Raw genomic sequence first — 26450 nt, 5'->3', positions numbered from 1 at the left:
AATTGCAGAAAACAAGCCAAGACAAGAGGACACAAGATGTGGCACCAACCAGGGACAAACCCCAATGTGGGGAAACCCTTGATCAATTCTTCTTATGTTCTTCAATAGTTCAGCAGAGAGAGAGAGATAGTACATATACATCAGAAGTCAACATTTTGACTTGTCATAATAAGATAAGAGATCTTCTCTAAGAAGATGACACGAGGTAGCTGATCTGAACTTAGGTGAAGGAAAACTGCTTCAACTGATCTTCCAAGGTGATTCCATCACCATGCTGCACCCATCACTGTGTTGCACCTCAACCTCATGCTGCACCTCAGCATCATGTTGCACCCATCGTTGTGGTGTACCCAATCACTGAGCTGCTCTCATCACAGAGCTGCACCGATTCATTACTATGCTGCATCCATCACGCTGCACTTATCATTATGCTGCACCCATCATGCTTACGCTGCACTTCATTACACTATGTTGCACTTATCATTACGCTGCACTATGCTGCACTCATCATCACTACGCTGCACTTCATAGACATGCTGCACTAGGCTGTACCCTTCATTGCACTATGATGCACCTCACAGTCATGCTGCACTAGGCTGTACCCTTCATTGCATTATGCTGCACCCATCATACACTCAATGCATACTGCAATACATCATCATGCTGCTGCAATACATCATGCTGTAGCTATACATTCATGCTGTTGTAATACTTATGGTGCTGCTATACATCCATGCTGCTGTAATACTTATGCTGCACTTCATTATGACTGTGTTGTACCATGCTGCACTTCATTATGACTGTGCTGTACCATCCTTCACTTCATTACTGTTGACATCATAGTTTCCTTTATTATCATAACAATTATTGTCATTACTGCTTCCTCGTCTTGCACCACTTGACACATCTGGAAACCCTCATCACTGTTATGATACCAAAACTACTACAGAGATATCATTTTGGATCTCCTTCATTGTTAGTATGCCGAGACTCTAGTAATACTGCTTCTTCTCCTTGTGCTGAGACAGTGGGATTGTGACTGTGTCTTATTATGAGATCACCGAGATGCATACATACAGGTCCGAATCTCACTATGATATATTCAAGATCCTGTCACAGTTATGCCGAGAATTTTAGGGCTAGTGTAGGATTCGAAGATCCCTTTCTTCCATCAAAAGATAATCATCGTGCTTCCTTTCGTTGAGATATGCACCACCGAGGAGGAAAGCACTACCCTCTATATCATTGTGATCATCACCGAGACTATGTAATTTATCAATGTGATGATCATCCTCTATTAGGACAATGTTTATATAACTCCTTCCTTGACAGCGAAGAGCCCTCATTATTATCTACGGGCTAGGGTATATCCTCTCATTAGGACTGTGTATGGAAGCCTTTCTAGAACAACGAATAGGTCTCTTATAGACCAATGTTTAGGCTTCTCCTGCTGCGTTGAGGAGGCCTCCTTCATAACAGTGTTAAGGTCATGACTGCATTGAGGGCTCTCTCTTCATGACAACGTTGAGGGCTCTCTCTTCATGACAGCGTTAGGATCTAGGGCATCCTCTAGGGCAGCGTAACATCTTAAGGTCTCTCTTCCCACTAAAACCCAAAGACAAGTGGAAGGGAAGAGATCACAAGAGGTGTGTCTAAAATGACTTGCAAGGCACCTCTATTTATACTAAAACGTGGAGGACAAGTGGGGGTAATTTGGTTGCTGGCTGACCTTGACAAATTGTCACATGACACAAATAAATTCATATCTCCATGAATACTTGTCGGAATCAGATGATCTTTAGATCAATCTTGTTATCACTCCAAAATTTCCTTTGGGAGTTATTAAAGAAGGAAATAATAGAGGTAGCCACAAACCACTTTTGAAGATCAGGACCTAGCCTTGCTAATCTCAGAGAGGGCTCTCTCTATATGTTTTAACTTTGTTTTTAGTTAATAAATTTTAGGCTAGTTATGGTTGCACTTGGGTTTTGGTTTTAAATTGGGTGGTGGGATCACTTACGTAGATGAACAGAGGTTTGCGTTTACCATTGGGCTATCTAGTCAATATCAGACAAACTGGACTGGATCAAGCTTTAAAAGACAGTTTCTGTAGGGCAAGATAGGTGAGTTTTTGCAAATCTCAAAGGCTGGATGGTGAAGTGGCTTCTAAGATCCAGGGAGCAATTAAGGGTTCCCTAGGCTGGATTATGGAAGGAATGAAAGAGGTCAACTGAGATGGGAGAGCAATTAAGGGTTGTCAAATCCGGGTATCAGAGGAAAACATATAGATGACTAACTGTGCAAAACAGAGTGTACTTAAACAAATTGTGAGTGATATTTCCAGTTAATACATTCAAATTTGGAATTACAATTAAGTTTATGAGAACATAAGAAGGTAACAAAATCACATAAAGAAGGTACTTCACTGCGAATAGCTCATCTCATGAATCTTGCTGTTCAATGCTTTTATTACTTGCTCCAGTGTGTTGACTTGAAATTGGTACAATCACCCTTAGGTTCAAGATCAAAATAACTCTACAAATGTAATATAATCCACACTAAATACTTCGAATTGTGAAGTATTTATACAAAAGTAATTTACAAAATATATCAAACTGTATTGAGAATTAATCTAGGAAAAGGAAAATATCTTCATGCAAGAAGATAGAGACAACTTTTCAACTGCTTCTTGCTGTCCTTGTTATTTAGGTTCTGTTGTCTTTGATGTCTGATCTTTTGCCCTTTAAGCTGCTTAGCTATTTGGTCTTCATGCTGGATGTCATATTTACATATGACATTTCACCCGATACACTTTAATCTGATACACTTTGACCTTGCTGACCTGTCAATATCCTTTACTGTGTTTTTACTTTTACTGTTACATTTCAAATTTTTACTGTGTATTTCAACAATGAATTATTTCGGTTTTCATATTTATCAACATCTGGTAATGGATATTGATCATCTTTCTATATGTTTGATCTGTTTGTCTTTTAATTATATCCTCTGTCTTGTTCCTCTGTTCTGTCTTTCACTGTGTAAATTTTCTGTTTTTAACGTTCACTGTCTCTGTGTGAAAGATTTTTTCTGCTTTGTGTATCATTGTCTTTTTCTTCTGAATGAAGGCTTTTGAATAGATTTCCTTTTGAGTCTTGGAGTAAACAAGTTTTATGACTAGTATCAAACATGTTTATCCAAGCTTTGGTCTTCTTCTAATTACTTGCAAAATACAACAATCATTAAGAAAACACAGGTTGGCAGGGAAGGCAATTGATGGCTTTATTGCACAAGGATGTCTGTGGAAGGAGTCGTGGCAATGTTTTGAAAGTAATCGGAAGTCGAATTGTGTTGCGGAGGTTCAGGGTGGCGCCGAAAGGGTTATGCAAGTTTCACTGTGTAAAGGGGCAAAAGGAATGAAAACAAGGGTTGTCAGGGTTGTAATGTGCAACTTTTTAAATTTGGCACGGGATTAGTTTAGTGAATAGTGAGCGGTTTAGGCTTATGCGGGGAGGCGGTATCGGAGGCCATCGCACCACTTTTAAGTGATGGGCGGTATTATTTGGGGAGCACGCGAGTTAATGTGGAGTCGCCATGTAACCACAAGGGGCCCGAGAAAAACCGCTCATATCACGTGCTCCCAGGTAGGCTGTGGGCTATAGGATCTGGGGGTATGAGATCCAATGGCTATCGTGCGGCGGAGTTGCACGATACACAGAGGCGGGGATTAGCGGGGCCCGGGGGATAGTTACACTTACGTGTAATTATTTAATAATTAAATGGTGTGGGTGAAAACGTATAATGAATGGGTTTAAAAGGAGTGGGATCAGGGTTCAACTGCGGAGGGGTTTACTTAACTGCATCGAGGGGGTGGGTTAAAAAGGATTTTTATATCGGGTAAATGCGATTTTGCGGGGTTAAATGGGTATGGCGGAGTTTAACTTTATAAAGCGAAGGGGGAATAATAGTTAGGATAAGGGGTTTTTATTGGTTTTTTGGGGAAATTAATAAGGGGAAATTGATTTTTTCAAAGGGTAATGGGTTTCACACTAGGGAAAAGGGGTTTTGGGTAGGGAAATGACTTTTGGAGGGTAATTTCACTAGGGAAATGTGTGAAACCAAAGGGTAAAGGTCAAAATGAAGGGAAAATGGTATATTAACCAGAAATGATGGGATAATGGGGAATGTCAGTAAGTATGTAGTGGGGGGTGAGATGAAACGAAGGGAAGTCAAGTAAACCAGTTTGTGAACATTTTTCACTTCCATAACTGCTCCTGCACATTGAAACATAACATTAAGCATGACAAATGTGCTTATGCTTCAACTAGCTTTGTATTTTTGCAACCTTTCTTCTACTTACCCTTTTTTCGTACCCTAACATTCTTTTTTCACTTTATTAGGTGCACTTAAGCTAGCAGACCCTTTCTTAGCTTTTTCTTTTGTCAATAAACTATCTAATTCTAACCTTATATCTTCCAATGGCTCAGATTAAGCTTATGAGCACATTTTATTTCTCTACCTATCTACTGATCTGCCAAGATTAAATAGTTTGGGTAGATCTTTATTCTTTAACTATAAACATGAAATTTAAAACATGAAATAGTCAAGATTAAACAAATTGACTATCATGGGTTTTGGCATTTATGACAAGCTGCACACAACCATTATTTTGTACATAAAATTAAAAAGAAGTGGCACTTGGACTTGCACACTTTCATGATCTGTTTTTTGTTTGGGGTTCATATTTTTTCACTTTTTTGGTCTTTTCTTATTCTTTTCGTCCTTTGATATTTCTTTTAGGACATACCCTCTTTACATTTTTTAATATGGAAAACATTTGCAGAAAAGCAAAGGTATGTACAATATTACAAGACTTAACATTAGGCAATGCAAAATTATGAATCCTCTTATTATAGGACCCTAGCAGTGGCTCCACATGTGGATGGCATTTCCTGGTGAAATGTCAAGAACTTTAAGATCAGTGGCCTTTGAATTGTGACTGCGGTTACTCTATAAACTGTGCTTCTGTGATTTCTGCCTTATTCATACTTATGATGGTAAACCTTCAAAGCTCAGGGCCTTCTCTTCGGGCTTCAACTTCAAAAGATGACCATGCAATCCAATCTACAATATGCAATGTTATGTACAATGATGCAAAGTAAGGTGAACTATTGTGAATCGATGGAAAAGTAATGCTTCAGCGTTTTACCATTGACAGGTCCTCCTGGTAGATCTGATCCATCTATCTCTCTCAGGAAAAAAACATTGTTACCCTTGTAACCATAAATGACATAAGGCCCTTGCCATAAGAAGTCAAACTTGCCATGTTTGCCTTTGTCTTCTCTCCTTGAATCCCACTTACTTTATCACCTATGTAAAAATCATCAGCGTTTGTCTTTTTATCAAATATTAAAACAGTGCGAAACACGCATATAGATTTCAATGAATGAATTAATTGATGAGCAAGCTGAAGCTCAATAATAATACAGAGATATTTACAGTAATAGAAACATCAAGTTTCTATTTAGACAATGGAAACAATCAGTTTCATCTAGGAAACTGCTAAAAGAATAAAAAATAGCAACAGCTAAAAGAATGAGCATTAAATACTAAATAGGATTATTCTAATACCCTCCCTTAATGCTCAATCTATTTACAACACCAATAGACCTTCTGAATTTTACAAATTTATCAGGGCCAAGAGGCTTGGTGAAGATGTCTGCGGGCTGCTCTGTTGTGGGAACATATTGCAACTGAACGGATCCGTCTTCAACAAGCTGGCGAATGTAGTGGCAATGAGTTTCCACATGCTTTGTTCGTTCATGAAAGACTGGATTCTTGGCAAGTTTGATCACTCCCTAATTATCACAAAACAAAGAAGTAGGACCTGTCTGGGAAACATGCATATCTGCAAGCATACGTCGAAGCCAAACTGCCTCACAGGATGCCTTAACTGCTCCCCGATACTCTGCTTCTGTTGAGGAGAGAGCCACTGCCTGTTGCTTCTTACTAGTCCAAGTAACAACACCGGATCCTAGACTAAACACATACCCAGCTGTAGATTTACGGTCATCAACCGAACCGGTCCAGTGAGAATCTGTGTAACCACTGAGTATAGGATCGGAACTTCGAGTGTGTAGGAGTCCATAATTAGAAGTGCCACGCACATATCGTAGCACACGCTTTGCTGCTATCCAATGATTAGCTTTAGGAGCTGACATGAAGCGGGAAATGTAGCTCACTGCAAAACTGATGTCAGGTCTGGTGGCAGTAAGATAGATGAGACTACCCACTAATTGCCTGAATAAAGTTTCATCCACAAGGGGAGAGGATGACTGCGCTGAAAGTTTGAGCCCTGGTTCCGTAGGAGTCGTGGCCGGTTTGCAATCCTGCATTCTGAACCTGTCCACAAGATTTTTGGCATACTTGGACTGAGAGAGAAAGATATGGTTTTCAGTCTGCAAAACTTCAACCCGTAGATAGTAATGAAGAAGTCCCAAGTCTGTCATCTCAAAGGTTCTGCATAAATCTTGTTTGATCCCATGGATCAAATGTGCAGAGCTGCCAGTAATGATAAGGTCATCCACATAGACAACCACAAACAAGATATCATCACCAGTATGCTTGATATACAGGTTTGCATCAGATGGGCTTCGTTGAAAGCCCTGATCTGTCAGGTACTGATCAATTTTCATGTACCAAGCCGGAGGAGCTTGTTTCAATCCATAGGCCAACAACAACTGTAAGACTAGTCTCCCTATCAATAATGGAGCGCTTGTGCGCACTGAAGACTACATCAAACTGAGGAGAATTCCTCATAATCTGGCTGACAGACAGCAGATTAATTTCCATACCAGGAACATAGTATACATTCAGAAAGATGAGTGTGCACCCACCAGACTGGATTTGAATTGTACCTCTGCCAACTACTGTGTACTTTTCACCTCCGCCAAATACCACGGAATCACTGAAAAGTGAGAAGTCAATAAACCAGTCACGCCTGTGAGAAAAATGGCGTGATGCACCAGAGTCAATGTACCAGGCAGAAGACAGAACATGATCTGAAGACCTTTGAGCCATAAAGGCGTAAAAGGCAGAATCTGTCTGCTCGGAATGTTCTGCAACATTTGCTGTCTGATGAAGCCCTCCCTGTTTCTTCTGTTCAGAAGCAATCCTCTGTCGACAATCTTTCTTCATGTGGCCGAACTTGTGACAGTAATTACACTGCACATTTTTCTTCCTAGTAGGATCAAAAGGCTGAGAAGAACCTTTTTGCTGAAAGGACTGAGAGGACTGATATTTGGCAGCAAAAGCATTTTCTGAGGAGGCTGATGCTGCACCACTACCAAATTGTTGTTTCCAACGATCCTGCTGCATGAGTTTGGTGCATAACTCTGGAAACTTCAGATCAACATTAGTGGCGGAAATGTTGAGTGTTTCTATGAAGTGCTCATAAGATTTTGGTAGACTTTTCAGAGTGATGACTACCATATCTTCTTCCTCCATGGTGCGGCCAATGGCTTCGAGCTGGTCTCGAATGTCTTTGATCTTGTTGAGATGTTCCTGTAAAGACATATGTTCATCCATCATGATGGAGAACAACTGATTTTTGAGAAAGAAAGCTCTGCTCTTGTCAGATGTCTCGTGCAGTTCTTTCAACTGTTGCCAGATCTCGGCAGCTGTCTTGCCAGAAGGAATCTGCGGTAACTGATCATCAGCCACAGAGAGCTTGAGAAGCATAACAACCTCTCGATTTCGATCATCAAACTTATCTTGATTGGTACCAGCTGTACCGGGACGAAGCTCTTTGCCCAAAACGAGCTGATCAAGATGCCTGTATTAAAAAATGGTCAACATTCTTTGTTTCCAGATGTTATAATTGCTGCCATTAAAGCGTTGATTTCCTTCTAACATCAGATTGGTGAGCGAGGCCATTTGTACGTTTCCCAAAGACAATAAAGAAGTCTGGCACAAATTTCAATGTAGATGCCCGCTGATCCTGGTGCAATAAAATAAACAAAACAGAATTTGTTCTGCGAAGCAGGTTCAAGAAAATATATATAGCGCTTACCCGGCAAAAGTCTCCACAGAGATAATTTATTTGAGAAAAAATGAGCGCTATATTTTGGAACAACAAAAATTTCTGTGTGACTAACTTTCCAGTTAAGTCGAAACTCCAACGTCTGATTTTGCAGCAGATAACTTAATCCACTCAGCCAAGAAACAACAAAATGACCAATACGTGGACAAAAGTGTGAACCCACGTCTTTGTCAGAGCAATCGAATGCTGAACCCACGTGAGCCGCCGTTTTGAAATTTCACACACAGCAAATATGCGGGGTCGAATCTGATAATGGCGTGACCGTCTTAGCGGAAGAACAAACAACACGCATACACGTTCTCGAACAGAGCCACACTTCACACTGTGATTTTGTGTCAACGGATGCTGCGGGAAAAAATGACAGAGGTATGACGTCCGTCAAGAATGACTGAAAATTGAACAGAGCCGACTGCGACGTTCCAAACAGAAATTCCGAAGATGAGATCAAGAAAAAATATGAACAAATAATCCTCTGCGTTCTATACCCATATACGTTTGCACAAATTATAACTGGCTGGCTTCACAGGTTGAAAGGAAAAAATGGTATGCCGTTCGTCCAAGGGTGATAGCGCTGTTCGCTTTGCTTGTTGACCACGAGAATCGATCCTGGAACCTTTGAGCCGCGAGACGTGGTTGTCGACCTGTGCCGCGACAGGGGAGCCAGAGTAGGAGTGGAAGCGGTCTAGTTTTGCTGTTGACCACGAGATTTAACAGAGCCACAACTGTGTCACACGCAGTTCACACGTAGTTCCACACACAGTTCACACGCAGTTCCACGAAGAGGTTAAGCCCTGATGCGGGCACGTAAATTTGTGGATACGACAACAGCTGGGATCCGCTCCGCTCCAAAGACGCTAGAATATCAAATGAAGCTTGGTGAATGCACGTAGCAAGAAGTCCTGTAAAAAAATTTTGACCGCACACACTGAATCGCTTAATGTAAACACGATCAATCGATTGCAGGCACCAGCTTCCACGGAATGACCACTCACGTTAAAAAATGCTCCACTGAATTAGCAATTTCGAAATGAGACACTGAATTTTTTCATAAATTGAAAAATTATTTCGAAAAAAATAATTCCCTAGCTCTGATACCATAAAACAGTGCGAAACACGCATATAGATTTCAATGAATGAATTAATTGATGAGCAAGCTGAAGCTCAATAATAATACAGAGATATTTACAGTAATAGAAACATCAAGTTTCTATTTAGACAATGGAAACAATCAGTTTCATCTAAGAAACTGCTAAAAGAATAAAAAATAGCAACAACTAAAAGAATGAGCATTAAATACTAAATAGGATTATTCTAATAAATATCTTCTTGATTTTGTCCTGGATGACTTGTGATTTTGCATATACTTCTTCTCTGGTCTGCTGTAGGTGTATAGTCTGATTTATCCTTCTCTGGATATCATTTGGTTCCACTTGTAATTCCTGGACGATCTTCATTACTAGTACTCCTAAAGATGAAGGAAAAACAACATCCATCCCGTATACCAACTGATAAGGAGATGTGCCAATTGACTTCTTAGTAGTTAGTCTATCTGCCCATAAGGCATTGACCAAGTTTTTGTTCCATGTCTTTTTATTGTCTTCCAGTAATATCTTAATGATATTGACCAAGTTTTTTAGAGGATTCTGCAAGTCCATTACCTTGAGGGTAATAGGCAGTGGAGTGGCCAAGGGTGATGTGGTATTTGTTATAGAAATCTACCAATTTCTTGGATTTAAAGGCAACTGCATTATCGATAATGAGCTTTTGGGGGCATCCAAACGTTGATAGGATATTATTTTCTACGAATGAGATTATGAGAGTGTTTGTGGCTTGTCTAGAAGGGATGGCTTCTATCCATTTTGTGAAGTAGTCAGTGGCTATCAGAATCCATTTATGCTGAGTTGAGGAGGCTGGGTGTATTTCTCCAATGAAGTCTAACCCCCATTGTTGAAATGGCATTTCAGTAGAGATTGGTTTGCAAAGGTAAAAGTTTTCTCTTTCCCGCAAATATTTGGCACTTATGACAGGAAGTCGCATGATTTTTAACATCTGCAAACAGAGTGGGCCAGTAGAAACCAACCCTCAGAATTTTGTTAGTAGTAGTCTTCCAGTACAAGTGTCCTTCACAATCCCCTGCATGAAACTCTTGCATGATTTTATCAGCGTCATCTTTCAGTAAACAATTCAAAAGAATACCACTAATGTCTTTCCAAAACAAAGCATTATCTATGATACAATATTTTAATGACTTCATTTTTAAAAATCTAGCTTTAGTTCTTGTTAAACTAGGAGGAGCTTGTAAGTTTAGTAATACAAATATGATATCTGCATACCAAGGTGAATCAGTAAAAGGTTCACTGATCTATTGAGTTCCAAAAGAGAGTGAGTTATATCACTCTTATTGACCCGAAGTCAGTTCCAATTGATCCTAGATCAATATCATCCTAGCATAGGGAGTACGGTAGTAACACGATGTGTCCATCGGTACTACTATGGTCGCTATCCTCATTTCCCTACTCGTTGGTCAGATGAGAGGTACTTCCCATGAGTCCTAGACTGCATGGGTAGGAATCAGGATGTCTCAGCAGGAGAAGGATGAACCACTCATCCTGCCTACATGTCGCCAGGGGTATCCTAGGGGAAGGCTGAACCACTCACCCTGTACACAACAAATCACTAGGGGAAGGCTGAACCACTCACCCTGTACACAACAAATCACTAGGGGAAGGCTGAACCACTCACCCTATGACAGTGTCTTGGCAGGAGAAGGATGAACCACTCATCCTGCCTACATAGCAGACCACTAGGGGAAGGCTGAACCGCTCACCCTATGGTTGCTCATCGCTTCAAGATGTACCCCCAAGCCCCCCGGATCTCCCAGAGCTCAATGTCCATATCATATAGGACCCTTAGGAGAGAGTCTCTTCACGACTCCTAGTCGTTCTTGGAAAGTCAAGAATTTGACCTTTCCTAGGGGCTTTGACAAAATATCGGTGACTTGCACATTAGTCCTAATGTGATGGAGCCTTCTTGCTCCTCGATTTACCATATCCCAGATAATGTGGTACTTGATGTCTATATGCTTGGAGCGATCATAGAACACGGGATTCCTCTACAATCGAATCCCCGTTTGGTTGTCACAAAAGATCATGATGGTATCTAGCACGTGTCCAAACGGCTCACCAAATAGCTTTTTCAACCAGATAGCTTCACACGAGGTCATACTCGTAACTATGTATTCGGCCTCAACGCTGCTCAAAACAACAGTCTTATGCTTCCTGCTCATCTAGGATATCGAAGTAGAACCTAAAGAGAACCAGCACCCAGAAGTGCTCTTGCGATGCTCCACACTGCCTGCCTAATAATCATGCAACTTCACATTTCTAGCAGTGTATCTCAATCCATGAGAGGTTGTTCCCTGAAGATATCTCAAATGATTCTTGGCACCAATCTAGTGAGGCTCAACCATATATGAGCTCAACATGCTAATTGCAAAACATATATCCGGATGGGAGTTCACCAAGAACATCAATGCTAGTATGAGTTTATGAAACTCAGAGGCATTTCCCAAATTAGGTCCGACATCACTACCGCATAACTTCTTAAAGTTAGGCTTCATCGAGGTAGTCACGGGCTTGCAGTTTACCATTCCAAATCCGGAATCCAACTCCCTCTTACTTTTGCAAATGAGAGGGTCTGCACCTGTCAGAAAGAGGTCGTCCTCATAAGGTGCCAGTATGAGAGGTCTATCATCCACAACCTTCAAGCAATGGTTTGGATCGGCTTCACTCCTAGTGAATCTCAGCTTCATTAGATAGCTGTCAATCCTCTCATACCAAGCTTGGGGTGCTTGCTTTAAATCATAGAGAGCTTTCCTTCACCTGCATCCATGAGATTCCAAATCATGAATTTCAAACCCCTCGGGTTCCAAATCTGTGGACTTGCTACATGAGGAGAATGGTTCCCTTGTAAGTTTTCCTTCAGCACATCTCGGACATGTACCTCTATGCTCTTCTTGAATTTAGGCATCCCTGTCACCATCTGAATCACATCGGGTAGGGCCCTATAATGAGCAGACCTCCAGTGCTATAGAAGAGATGTGTCAACTAACATGGTCTGCATTGGACTTCCTGCAACTTGATACAAATTGCCAACCCTGAAACCAAGATTATCTTTAAAAATTCTTTATCCACACATGTACCTTTCCATTGATGAATGCCACCTTTGTCTTCCATTGCCAAAATGGACCCCAGGTTCTTCTTGAGATAAAGAACTTCTTGAAAATGAATCGTGCTACCCTCATTCAATTTAACGGTAGCATTCCCTACACCCTTTCCGGGATAGGTGGCATCGTCTCCAAGAATAATCTCCACGATTATCTCCCTCTCTATCAAATTAGAGAGAGTTTCCTTCTATCCGATGAAGTGCCTTGAAGCACTACTATCAATAAGCCAGATTCCCAAAGAGTCTGGAGGAGAAGTAGTGGAATGGGCCAATCTAAGATAATACTCCTTTAGCTTATCAGAAACAACATTTGATTCTTCATACCTGAAGTTCCTTGAAGAGTCAGCCATTTCCCTGATGACCATTCCTTTTTCCTTTGCCATTGTACCTATCATTCCTTTGATTATTGAAGATGCCCCTGGAATGATTGTTATCATCATCAAGTGATGTGTCCCTTCTATTTGGACACTCCTTCGCATAATGGCCAAATTTATTGCACACACGGCATCTGCCTTTCCTTCCACCCTTGGTGTACTTGTTCTTTGTAGCTGGTGCATTTTATGGAGGCTCAGGGATTTTATCCTTCACTAAGGAACCCATTGAGCCTTTTTGTCCTTTCTAACTGTCTTCAGTGATTTCTCTTTCACCCTTGCTTGGGCTTTGTCTTCACCTCAACTTTGATTCCATGTTAATGTTAGGTATGTTCTATGCTAAGAGCAAATTTACTTCAATCTTCCATATTAGCTCAATATTAATTCTAGATTAAGCAATCACATTTAGCATGATAGTAAAATGCAGATAGAACATAAACATAAATCGCAAAAAACAAGCCAAGACAAGAGGACACAAGATGTGGCATCAGCCAGGGACAAACCCCAATGTGGGGAAAACCCTTGATCAATTCTTTTTATGTTCTTCAATAGTTCAGTAGGGAGAGAGATAGTACATATACATCAGAAGTCAACATTTTGACTTGTCATAATAAGAGTAGAGATCTTCTCTAAGAAGATGACACATGAAGTAGCTAATCTAAACTCTAGGGGAAGGCAAACTGCTTCAACTGATCCTCCAAGGTGATTCCATCACCATGCTGCACCCATCACTGTGCTGCACCTCATCATCATGCTGCACCTCATCATCATGCTGCACCCGTCACTGTGCTGCACGCAATCACTGATCTGCTCTCATCACTGTGCTACTCCCATCACAGAGCTGCACCCAATCATTACTATGCTGCATCCATCATGCTACACTTATCATTATGCTGCACTATGCTGCACCCATCATGCTTATGCTGCACTTCATTACGCTATGCTGCACTCATCATCGTCACTGTGCTGCACCCAATCACTGAGCTGCTTTCATCACTGTACTGCTCCCATCACAGAGCTGCACCCAATCATTACTATGCTGCATCCATCATGCTGCACTTATCATTATGCTGCACTATGCTGGCAGCTGCACCCATCATGCTTATGCTGCACTTCATTACACTATGCTGCACTCATCATCACTATGCTGCACTTCACAGTCATGCTGCACTAGGCTGTACCTTTCATTGCACTATGCTGCACCTCACAGTCATGCTGCACTAGGCTGTGCCCTTCATTGCACTATGCTGCACCCATCATACACTCAATGCATACTAGAATACATCATCATCATGCTGCTGCAATACATCATGCTGCTCCTATACATCCATGTTGCTTTAATACTTATGCTGCACTTCATTATGACTGTGTTGTACCATGCTGCACTTTCATGCTGCGCCTCATTACTGTTGACATCATAGTTTCCTTTATTATCATAACAATTATTGTCATTACTGCTTCCTCGTCTTGCACCACTTGACACATCTGGAAACCCTCATCACTGTTATGATACCGAAACTACTACAGAGATATCATTTTGGATCTCCTTCATTGTCAGTATGCTGAGACTCTAGTAATACTGCTTCTTCTCCTTATGCCGAGACAGTGGGATTGTGACTGTGTCTTATTATGAGATCACCGAGATGCATACATACAGGTCTGAATCTCACTATGATATATTCAAGATTCTGTCACAGTTATGCCGAGACTGTTAGGGCTAGTGTAGGATTCGGAGATCCCTTTCTTCCATCAAAAGATAATCATCGTGCTTCCTTTCGTTGAGATATGCACCACCGAGGAGGAAAGCACTACCCTCTATATCACTGTGATCATCACCGAGACTTTATGTAATTTATCAATGTGATGATCATCCTCTATTAGGACAGCGTTTATATAGCTCCTTCCTTGACAGCAAAGAGCCCTCATTATTATCTACGGGCTAGGGTATATCCTCTCATTAGGATTGTGTATGGAAGCCTTTCTAGAATAGCGAATAGGTCTCTTATAGACCAGCGTTTAGGCTTCTCCTGCTGTGTTGAGGAGGCCTCCTTCATAACAGTGTTAAGGTCATGACAGCATTGAGGGCTCTCTCTTCATGACAGCGTTAGGATCTAGGGCATCCTCTAGGGCAGTGTAACATCTTAAGATCTCTCCTCCCACCAAAACCCAAAGACAAGTGGAGAGGAAGAGATCACAAGAGGTGTGTCTAAAATGACTTGCAAGGCACCTCTATTTATACTAAAACGTGGAGGACAAGTGGGGGTAATTTGGTTGCTGGCCGACCTTGACGAATTGTCACATAACACAAATAAATTCATATTTCCATGAATACTTGTCGGAATTGGATAATCTTTAGATCAATCCTACACCTCTCGATGAGAGGAATCCAAGAAAAATATCAGCTGCCATGAATAAGAAGGCCCACATGGAGTTTGGCCCTAGTTGCCAATTTTAACATTAGGGCACATAGAACTGCACTCTTCACTAGAAAAACACACACAAACAATCTACACTAGTCTCTTTAATTAAGCCTGCATTTTTGCAGACTTAACCAAGTGGAATTTGCATGATCATTGACCCCTCTTGTGAGGGAGTCAGGGCTGTACTGACTCTGTTACCATGTCGCAATAACAGGGAGAGATGTTTCACAACAATCTTGGATACACCGCGTTCTTGAATGTATATTTACTATGCGTGTGATATTTATCATAACACTTAAGGGTACATTTATAGGGTTGTTTGAGGATGAATTCATCATGCAAGACAACATAGCCCACTATGGAAGCCCACAACCAACCAAGACAGTCATTTAAAACTTTAACAAAGCATAAGACTTTAGCAGCCACCCTCTCAGACCTTTGGTATCCGTCAACTAAGACTTACAAGGCATTCAACAGGAGCTACCTTCCAACAGAAGCATGAGGTAGATATTGGATGACAAAAAAAGATAAAAGAAAGGTGCAACTTTTAAATGAAATTAGTAAGAAATTTCTAGTAGAACGACCACACAACTAGCTTAGTTATTTCCTATGGCTTTTGCCATTAAAGAAACTTCCAGCTGATGTTTGAAGCTAAACCTCATGGTACTCAGTGTTTTACCAAAATGCTTTTAGAAGATATATTTCTTTAATTGCTTATTGTGGCATATCACGATAGGTTCTGAAATATGGGGGTATTCTTTGAGTATTGACCGTAGATAAAATTTACTCACCCAAATTTTCAATGTCCAAATAAACTAATTTAGGATTGGTACTGGAGGGTCTTTTCCTTGGTTCAATTTAGTTAGAGTTAGATGTGTGGGATGTACCATCTAAAATCACAAGAGAAAAATCTGTGGATATTTGTAAGCGGGGTCTCATATCAAACTCTTCATTAGCTGGTAGCTTGTATGTTGAGTGGATAAAGATAAAGCCTTGATGTAATGCTTACTAGTAATAGGCACTGATTTTATTCTGATATATGTTCACTGTGGACTGTTTTGTAGGTAACATTGATCTTTCCATCATTCTTTGTATTGCTGGAAATCATTCGAGTGACTTAGAAAAGGATCTACCTTGTGATGTTTTTGAACTGACCAAGACATACCAATTGCAACCATATATTGCAAGAGTAAGTTGCCATGTTATTTGACATTCTCTACTGACAATTTTTATTTGATTTTGTGAAAAGCTTTGGAATAGATTAATTACATGTTAGTGTATGTCATACTTTATCATACATACTTTATCGTGTATGGTACAACAGTCCGTCCATCTAAATATTAGATAACATTAACTGTCTCAGGCCAAACTCAATTATTAGAGCCTTGTTAGCTTTCAGCTCTGCTCCGAGAAAAGTTAGAAAATAAGTATGAGTAGTTAGCCTATGGTCACTGATAACTACTATGTTTGGATTGGTGCTTTTCCAGTTATGGGGGGTGTCCCTAATGATCATGCATTATCAACACCTAGGATATCTGTGTTGTTAGCACAAGAGCTCAGCACACAGAATTTTGTCCTTGATATGTGTGCAAGCATCCAAGTGCACAAGAAAAGTTTCAATCGAATAATATGAGGAGATTCAACGTCACAAAACATCGACAACTCCACTTCTACTAGAGTACTCCAATTTTTCAGCCATCTATTAGAGTGCTCCAATTTTTCAGCCATCTATTAGAGTGATGAGGACATGATGAGGCTATTTTCACTTCTCCAAGCCCTTTGTTGGAGATGTCCACTTGAGGAGTTTATACATATTTATATGTGCACCATGGATGAGGCTACTTTGTACATTTGTCCGTGTCATTTTGACTAGGGTGTCCAAACTTTGGAGCAACTATTTCGTCCTATACCACTACTTTTACCTTAGGATCATGCCACACGTGCCATATGGAGCCTCTATGGCACAATTTTAATGGATCTACACATGGGATAGCTTCTTGGAGGGTGCACATGTGGATAGACACTTGTCCACTATTTTTTGAGGTTGTTACCTAGCCATGAAGGTGCCCAACTACTTGGCTCTATTTTTGGATTTCAGTTGTAATTATCTCCATATTTTATCATTATTCTATTGTTTACTTGAGTTAGTTAAATGAGAACTTCATTGTATTTGTTTTCCTAGAATATTTTATTGTAACCTGCTAGAGGAAATTGTGGATCTCAATAAACTCTTTTCTATCTTTAGTAAGAAGTTTGTTGAGGAGGTTAGAAATGATTATTTTATCATTATTCCTTGGAGAACTAATGGATCTAGGAAAGCAAATAATGTTTTACCGTATGAGCAGATGGAGCTTAAACCTATATAAGGTTTGGTTGTTAACTTCTAAATACTGGATTTGATCTATTTCACACAGCAACCCACAAATTTTTTTAACTGTTAAATTAATTTTCTGACCCACTGAAAATAGACAGACTGATATTTTCAACTTTTCACAGTAAATTTGCAACAGAAAATACTTGGAAAAATCAATCACAAACAACACATAAATCTGCCCAATCAATCTTCCTTCACATTAATTTATTTGGAAAATTTAGGGCCTTGACCCACAAAGAAATGCACAGAAATTACAGCATTAATTGAACTTGGAAATAGCCCGCTGGATTCTCGACCCAAGAGAAATTCGGCCCTGGAAAATGTTGGCTGTAACTTGTGAAATTCAGTTAATGTAAGTAAAAAAACTAAAATTTTAATGAAAGATTTATTATTCTTACATTAGTAAAAAATCCCCTTTGTTGTACACTGGGAAATTTGGCCCCTTGGCTGGAAACTCGACCTCTTCCCTTGATCCACGCAGCCCTGGCTGGAAATTCGGTACTCGAAGTGGGTAGCTAACCTTGTGATAGTGAGGAAGAAGAATGGAGAAATCAGGATTTGCGTTGATTTCAGGAATCTGAACAAGTGCTCTAAAAAAGACAACTACCCCTGCCCAAGATGGAACATTTGCTGCAAAAGGTTTCAGGGGCTAGAGTCATGTCTCTCTTGGATGGATTTTCAGGTTACAATCAGATCGCTGTACACCCAGAAGACCAAGAAAAGACTGCATTCACTACCCCTTGGGGCACTTTAATGTACTCTAAGATGCCTTTTGGGCTGATGAATGCTGGGGCTACTTTTCAGAGGGCCATGGACATAGCCTTCGTGGGAGAGAAGAACAAGTTTGTCCTTATTTATCTTGATGACATAATAGTTTTCTCCAGCAGTCACAAAGATCATTTACAGCATTTGAGGAAGGTGTTCCTCAAGTGCAGAAGGTTTGGAATCTCAGTAAATCCAAAGAAGTCACAGTTTGCTCTTGAAGAAGACAAACTTTTATCTCATATTGTTTATGCTGCAGGTGTCAAAATCAATCCAGAAAGAGTTCAAGCAATACAAGGATTGTCCATCCCAAGGTCAGAAAGAGACATTCAATCCTTTCTGGGTAGGATTAACTTTGTGAGGAGGTTTATCCCAAACTTTGCAGAACTAGTGAAGCACGCCACTTCCATGCTAAAGAAGGGGTCAGAGATAAAATGGATAGAAGTAGCAAGAAGATCTTTCGAAGCCATCAAAAGAGCTATCATGGAAGCTCCCACTTTAATCAGCCCAAACTACACCAAGGAGTTTTATATCTTCTCTTTTGCCTCTTATGATACACTCGCAGCAGTCTTGTTGCAGAAAAATGGTGAAGGTGTAGAGCACCCAGTGGCCTTCTTTAGCAAAACTTTGAGGGATGCTGAATTAAGGTATGACCTTATTGAAAAACAGGCATATGCTCTTATAAAGTCTTTAAAGGCATTCCAAATTTACATTTTGCACTCCAAGGTGGTTGCCTATGTGCCTTTAGCTTGAGTAAAGGATGTCCTAACCAGCCAGATGTTGATGGAAGAAGAGCCAAATGGATTGCAAAACTTATAGAATTCAATATAGAGGTGAAGCCCACCAAGCTTGTCAAACGCCAGGGCTTGGCTAAGCTTATGGCTTAGGAAAATTGCAGTCTGCTGCACATAAATTGCATGAGCTTAAATTCAGCTGAAGAGCCAATAGAGGAAGCAGCAGGAAAGCACGAACATAACCAGTCTTTGGCTAAGAATTTGGCCACTTGTGAGTGGTATTCCAATATAGCTCATTTCTTATTAAAGCTAGAAGTCCCTCCAAGGCTTAGCTCAGGTCAGGCCAGGACCATTAAGCTTAGAGCAGCTAAGTTTTGTATTAATAAGAACCTGCTTTATTGGAGGGACCCATCTTGAATCCTCTTGAGATGTCTAGACAAAGAACAATTTGTGGGAGTCATGTACCAGTTTCATGCTAGCATCTGTGGAGGGCATTATTATTGGAAAACCACAGCCCAAAAGATCCTGAGGGCTAGGTATTAGTGGCCTGCTCTGTTCTCTGATGTGTTTTCATTTGTGAAATCTTGTGACAAATGCCAGAGGTTACAGGAAGACAACAACAGAAATCTCTGCCCCCTTAAGCCAATACACACCAATGGTCCCTTCCAACAGTGGGGTTTAGATTTCATGGGGGAGATTAATTCACATTCCAGTGGTCAGCACAGGTGGATCTTAGTAGCCACTGACTATTTTACCAAATGGATTGAAGCTATACCCACTAGGAAGGCTGATCACCAGGTTGTGATGAAATTCTTAACTGAGAATATCTTCACTAGATTTGGCTGCTCGACCAAACTAGTCACTGAAAATGCAACAACTTTCAGAGCGAAGGAATTGGTAGACATGTTTCAATCAATGGGCATTCAATTAGTACATTCTACCTCATACTATCCTCAAGGCAATGGCTTGGCAGAATCGTCAAATAAGAGCCTGGTAAGGATAATAAAAAAACTGTTGGAAGACAACAAAAGGAGCTGGAATTCCAAGCTGAAGTTTGCACTGTGGGCTGACAGAGTTACCACCAAGAAATCCTTACGGAACTCTCCATTCAAGTTAGTGTATGGTACTGAGGTCGTTTTTCCTATCCAATTGACCCTCCCTGTGGCCAAGTTCTTACAAGAGGAGCTGGATGAAGAAAATGACATTGCAAGATGGATGAGTGACTTGGTTGAAGTCCAACAAATCAGGGAACAACTGATTGAGAAGTCAGCAATGCATCAAAATAAGATCAACGAAGTCTTTGATAAAAAGGCAAAGATGGACAGTTTTTAGATTGGTGACTGGGTCTTCAAGTGGGATGCATTCAAGGAAAGGAAAGGTAATCATGGCAAATTCGATGCCTTGTGGACAGGGCCTTTTGTCATTCTTAGGCTCACACAAACAACACCTTTGTACTTCACAATTTGGAGGGGGAAAGTGTTTTCGATGGCCCAATCAATGGGCGATTTCTTAAGTTTTATTTCGTTTAAGGTTGTAAAAGCCTCAGCATTGTAAATATGTTTTTGTTTCAGTTTTTCGTTTTCCTACAAAATAGACTCCATGCCCAATGGAACGCTAAGAGGTGGGTTTGATCTTGTTGTTTACAGGAAAGGCAATGGTTTGCAGTTCTTGAAACCTCACAGGGAAGCTTTCATCCCCAGAAGGAGCCAGTGTTAGCCCTAAGGTGCAGCGCTTTATTGAAGACTAAAGGAAGGAGACGGTCTGCTTCGCTGTCCTGGAGAGGGCCCCACACGGGCCATCACTCCACTTAACCTACTCTCCTACTCACATTCTATTCCGCTCGTATCCTAACCCCGACCCTCACATCATAACGAAGCCCTCTTTCACCTTAGCCTTAAGTAAATTAACCCAAAAACCCCTGAAAACCTTCCCTTTCCGCCATATGTGCCCCCCGCACATTGCTCGAGGACATCCCATAACTCCATGTCCCTCCGCCGTTGATCTCCCCGCCGATCTGACGGCCCACGTTTCACCCGATCGACGAGACATGCTCGATCGATCTTCGTCGTTAGATCACTCCTGCCAATTCTAACGACTGTCGCTCTTATCTCGCGGACAACTAGAGACAGAAATACCTGCCCGATAAAGGTGGTTTTCTCTCTCATCCTCCGCTACGTGGCGTGTAATGAGTGGCATTGGGCGGACTCCACCCTTTATCGCTTACTGCCTGATGAGCGCCCGATAGAGACTGTAACCACCAAAACAAAACCGCCCCTGGGCACTATCGTTTGAGCACCTCCTTCGCCCGATAGCCGTCCGATCTGTCCACCAAGATCCAATGGCTTAGACTTTTTTCACTCCTAGCAAAGTATGCAAGCCTCATGCAATCGATATCCTCCGTCCATTTCTTCCGATCCAACGACCCTCGTTCATGATCGCTCCCGCTTGTCCTTCGCCATCCTGCCATTACTCTGTCTGTCCGATTCAATTCATCCAACAACTACCTGCTCGTCCTCCGCGACTCTGCCATTACTCTTTTCTTCCTAATTAGCACGTCCAGCCACCCATGCACCTCGTACTCTACTTCCTGTCAGTTACCCGAGGATGGAAGGTGGTTTTCTCTGTCAGTATTGTGACAGTTAGGCCGCTAAACTGAAATACTAGAAAGCATGGTCGAAAGAGGAAGGACACAACACGATGCAGTCAAGTATAAATAAACAATCATGGAGCCTCACTAGCACGATCAAATTAGCCATCTAACAGGGCAGCGCTGTACCAGAATTAATTGCCGTTTTCGTGATAGGAGAACTGTGTCCTTATACGCAATCAGACAGTTAAAGCCAAAGGGGGTAGGTTAGGACAGCTGGAGACCTCTGAAAGCCACAGAGCATTGTAAAGGGCCTATAAAAGGCTGGAAACTAAATGTAAGAAAGGTTCAACTTCTGGCGACTGTGGAGACTCTGCTGCTCAAGCTTCTCATCTTCATTCATTAGTAATACAAGCTTCTTTTGCTGTTATATGTTCAATATCCCAATTTCTCTTCTGTTCTAAGCTTGCACTTGAACAGGCCGTTCAGGTTTCTTTTGTGTCTAATGCCAGATAACTATCATCTTATCTCTGCATTGATGTATTAGATTCGCAAGTTTCATTTACTTTCTATAGCTGGCCATCATATGTTTATGTATGTATCTGCTGGTATGGTTAGTATTCTCCATTCATTCACCTAATCTACAAACCATTGAGCATTGGTGGTCTAAAGCCTTGTAGGCTGAGGGTGGTCATGCTTGTCTTAAGTAATAACATAGTTGAAATAGTTACCTGGCTTGATCCAGACCATTATTTATTCCAATAGTTCAGAGAACAATATTGAAGATTATATGTTACCAGGCATCTCTGAGCTACAACAATAGGAGAGTTTCCTGTAGTGATAACATGCCCTAGCCGCAGTCAAAGAAGCTCCAATACATAGTCATGTGATGCCCTAACTTGTTGTCAAGTGATGCCCTAATATGCTGTCCAAGAAGCCTTATACATTGACTAAAGAAGCTCATATACACAGGCCCTTGCCCTAATACGTTGTCCAAGAAGCCTTATATGTTGACTAAAGAAGCTCATATACACAGATCCTAATACGCAGGTCATAAAGGGTAGCCACAGTCATAAAGGGTAGCTGCAGTAGAAAGAGCAAGCATGAGATAGAGCCACAGGCATACATGGTAGCCGCAGTGGTAACGTAGTGAAGCACGTAAGAACGGCATGCATAGAAGCACAGTTGGCCGCAGTCATGAAGTGAAGCCGCAGACATAGAAGCACAGTTTTGTTCATGTGATACCTTGATACGTTGTTCACACAGTCATAACAACAGTCAAGAGCCGTAGTCAAAGCTTGAAGCTGCGGTCAAGCTATGAGGATATCCAGAATGAAGGAGCAGATCCAAATCTAGGGCTTGACTACACGTCGATTGGGTATTAGGTGAAATTACAGTCAAGACCTCGGATATCTGGAGCGTATAGACAATCTCAACATTCCAGTGTTGGGCTAATCTCGCATGAATAAGAGCAGTCTTGACATCATACTCCTGTAGCTACAGAACTTTAGATGGAGATGGAACAGTAAGACAGTCATGCCATAAAGATGATCTTGGTATTACAACGAAGGATATTCAAACCTGTTATCTAATAGTATCAGCATATGTTTATGTGTCTCGATGTTATACATAACCACTTTAGCTCTCCGTGTAATAATAAACTCGGTTACTATCTCAATGGAAGCAGAGATATGCTCCTAATCTCATGTTAGATAATCTCAGTATAATGAGAAGATGCAGCATAATGGGCAGCATGATGACGGAAGATGCAATATAATGAGCTGCATGATGACAAGAGCAGATGAGAGCAGCTCAATCATTAAGGATCAACACTGTGATAGCACTGCATGGTGTCACACGGTTATGTGCAGCATATGGATGAAAGGCAGCGCTATGATAGGTGAAGCCGTCACTTTGGAAAATTAGTGGAAGCAGAATGTCTTCAACTGATCTCATGTATCATCGTTATAGGAGATGATCTATGCTCAGATCTAGATAAGTCAAAGTGTTGACTTCTGTTATAAACGTACTATCTCTCTCTCTGTGCTGAACTTTGAAGAACATAAAAGAAGAATTGATCAAGGGTTTCCCCACATTGGGGTTTGTCCCTGGCTAGTGCCACATCTTGTGTCCTCTTGTCTTGGCGTGTATTTTGCGATTTATGTTTATGTTCTATCTGCAGTTTACTTTAATACTGATGTGATTGCTAATCTAGAAAAGATATTGTGCTAAGAAAATTGAAATAAATTGCTCTAGCATAGAACATACCTAAAATTAACATGGTACCAGAGCTGAGGTGAAGACAATGCCTAAGCAAGAGTGAAAGAGCAATCATCGAATACAGTTGGGAAAGGACAAAAGGATCAATGGCTTCCTCAACCCTCTTCAAATTCACCGAGGGTGAAGTGGAAGCAGAGAATATTATTAGAATGGTGCAGCGGAATTTTCTGATGGCCTACTTAAAGATCACTTCATTGGGAAGTTCGGATCTAAGGGTGGAAGGAAACGCGGATGCCTTGGTTGCAATAAGTTCGGCCATTATGCGAAGGAGTGTTTGATTGGCAGAGACACATCTCTTGACATCTCATGACTGATAATGCAGGTCATCAAGGAAATGGTCGACTCTTCAAAGAAAGCAAGGAACACCAGGTATGAAGAATCAAATGCTGTTTCTGATAAGATAAAGAAGCATTATCTTGTATTGGCCCTCTCCTTCAGATTCTTTGGGAATCTGGCTTATTGATTGTAGTGCTTCAAGGCACTTCATTGGATAGAAGGGTGCACTCTCTAATTTGGTAGAGATGGAAACAATCGTGGGATTATACTTGGAACCGATGCCACCTATCCCGGAAAGGGTGTAGGGAATGTTACCCCTCAATTGAATGAGGGTAACTCGATTCATTTACAAAATCTCTTTTATGTACCTGATCGCAAGAAGAACCTGGTGTCCATTTCAGCAAAGGAAGTCAAAGGTTTCAAGGTGGCACTCGCTGTTGGAAAGGTATGTGTTTTCAAGATGTTTTTGAAGTTTAGGGTTGCATCAAGTTACAGGAAGTCCACTGGGGACCATGTCCATTAACACATAGCACCAGAGGTCTGTGAGTCAGATGGTGACAGTGAAGCCTGAATTCGAAAAAGAGCATGAAAGTACATGTCTGAGATGTACTAAAGGGAAATCTTACAAGGGGACTATTCCCCTCATGTAGCAGGTCCACAGGTTTGGAATAACCCATGGAGTTTGAGATTCATGAACAGGAATCTCTTGTATATAGGTGGAAGAAAACTCTCTGTGGCTTGAAGCAAAACACCCTGGGCATAGTATGAGAGGATTGATAGCTATTTGATGAAACTGAGATTCACTAGGAGTGAAACCGATCCAAACCATTACCCGAAGGTTGTGTATAATAGACCTCTCATACCGGCACCTTATGCGGACGATCTATTTCCGACAGGTGCAAACCCTCTCATTTGCAGAAGTAAGATGGAGTTGGATTCTAGATGTGAAATAATAAACTGCAAGCCTCTGACTACCTTGAGGATCTTAACTTTCAGAAGTTACATGGTAGTGATGTCGGACCAGATTTGGGAAATGCCTCTGAGTTCATAAACTCATTCGCGTTGATGTTCTTGGTGAACTTTCGTCCGGACATATGTTTTGCAGTTAGCATGGTGAGCTCATATTTGGTTGAGCCTCACTGGATTGGTGCTAAGAATCTTCTGAGATATCTTCGGGGCACAATCTCTCATGAATTGAGATGCACTGCCGGAAATATGAAACTGCATGATTATTCGAATGCTAATTGGGCATGCAGAGTGGTGGACCGTAAGAGCACCTCTGGGTGCTGTTTCTCCTTGGGATCTGCTTCGGTAGTCTGGATGATGTGTTCTCCATGACGATTATGTAGCAGGATGATTAATTCTCTTGTGAGGTCTGGATGATGTGTTCTCCATGACAATTGAGTAGCAGGATGATTAGTTCTCCTGTGAGGTCTAGATGATGTGTTCTCCATGACGATTGTGTAGCAGGATGATTAGTTCTCGTGTGAGGTGTGGATGATGTGTTCTCCATGACGATTGTGTAGCAGGATGATTAGTTCTCCTATGAGGCCTGGATGATGTGTTATCCATGGCAATTGTGGAACAAAATGATTCGCTCTCTTGTGGGACAGGATGATTCGCTCTCCTGTGGACAAGATGATTCGCTCTCTTGTGGGACAGGATGATTCGCTCTCCTATGGACAGGATGATTAGTTCTCCTGTCGAGGCATCCTACCCATGCAGTCTAGGACTCATGGGAAGTACCTCTCATTTGATCAATGAGCAGGGAAATGAGGATAGGGACCATAGTAGTACCGATGGACGCATCGTTGTATCTACCGTACTCCCTATGCTAGGATGACCTTCATTGATCTGGGATCAATGATACTGGTCTGGGACCAGTGGTAGGAGTTGTACCCACTATGACACTGACTTCGGGTCAATAGAGGACTGGTCTGGGACCAGTGGTACATACTCTGAGACTGACTTCGAGTCAGTAGAGGACTGGTCTGGGACCAGTTGTAGGAGTTGTACCCACTATGACATTGACTTCGAGTCAATAGAGGACTGGTCTGGGACCAGTGGTACATACTCTGAGACTGACCTCGAGTCAGTAGACGACTGGTCTGGGACTAGTGGTACATACTCTGAGACTGACCTCGAGTTAGTAGACGACTGGTCTGGGACCAGTTGTAGGAGTTGTACCCACTATGACACTGACTTCGGGTCGATTGAGGACTGGTTTGGGACCAGTGGTACATACACTGAGACTGACTTCGGGTCAGTGGAGAATGGTATGACACGTTCTCGATCAATTCTTCTTCTTCATGGTTCAGCAGAGC

General features: G+C 41.4%; 1 protein-coding gene across 3 annotated transcripts in view; it reads left to right on the top strand.

Moving 5' to 3' along the window:
* LOC149244243 (tRNA-specific adenosine deaminase TAD3-like) overlaps positions 1 to 26450 on the top strand; it is a 402166-nt gene that overhangs the window by 175994 nt on the left and 199722 nt on the right. For 2 of the 3 annotated variants that reach the window (XM_089374770.1, XM_089374769.1), the window contains exon 4: positions 16178 to 16302. In XM_089374770.1, the coding sequence (XP_089230896.1) occupies positions 16178 to 16302 (125 nt within the window). Of the gene's footprint in view, positions 1 to 16177; positions 16303 to 16607; positions 17157 to 26450 lie in introns of those variants that run through there. The other variant, XM_089374771.1, reaches the window with a different exon arrangement.

The sequence above is a fragment of the Pinus tabuliformis genome, chromosome 8 (assembly GCF_031772625.1).
Source record: "Pinus tabuliformis cultivar Carrire ecotype Pingquan chromosome 8, CPIR1, whole genome shotgun sequence".
In the NCBI taxonomy this organism is placed as follows: Eukaryota; Viridiplantae; Streptophyta; class Pinopsida; order Pinales; family Pinaceae; genus Pinus; species Pinus tabuliformis.
This window is presented reverse-complemented; position numbering and strand designations above follow the sequence as displayed.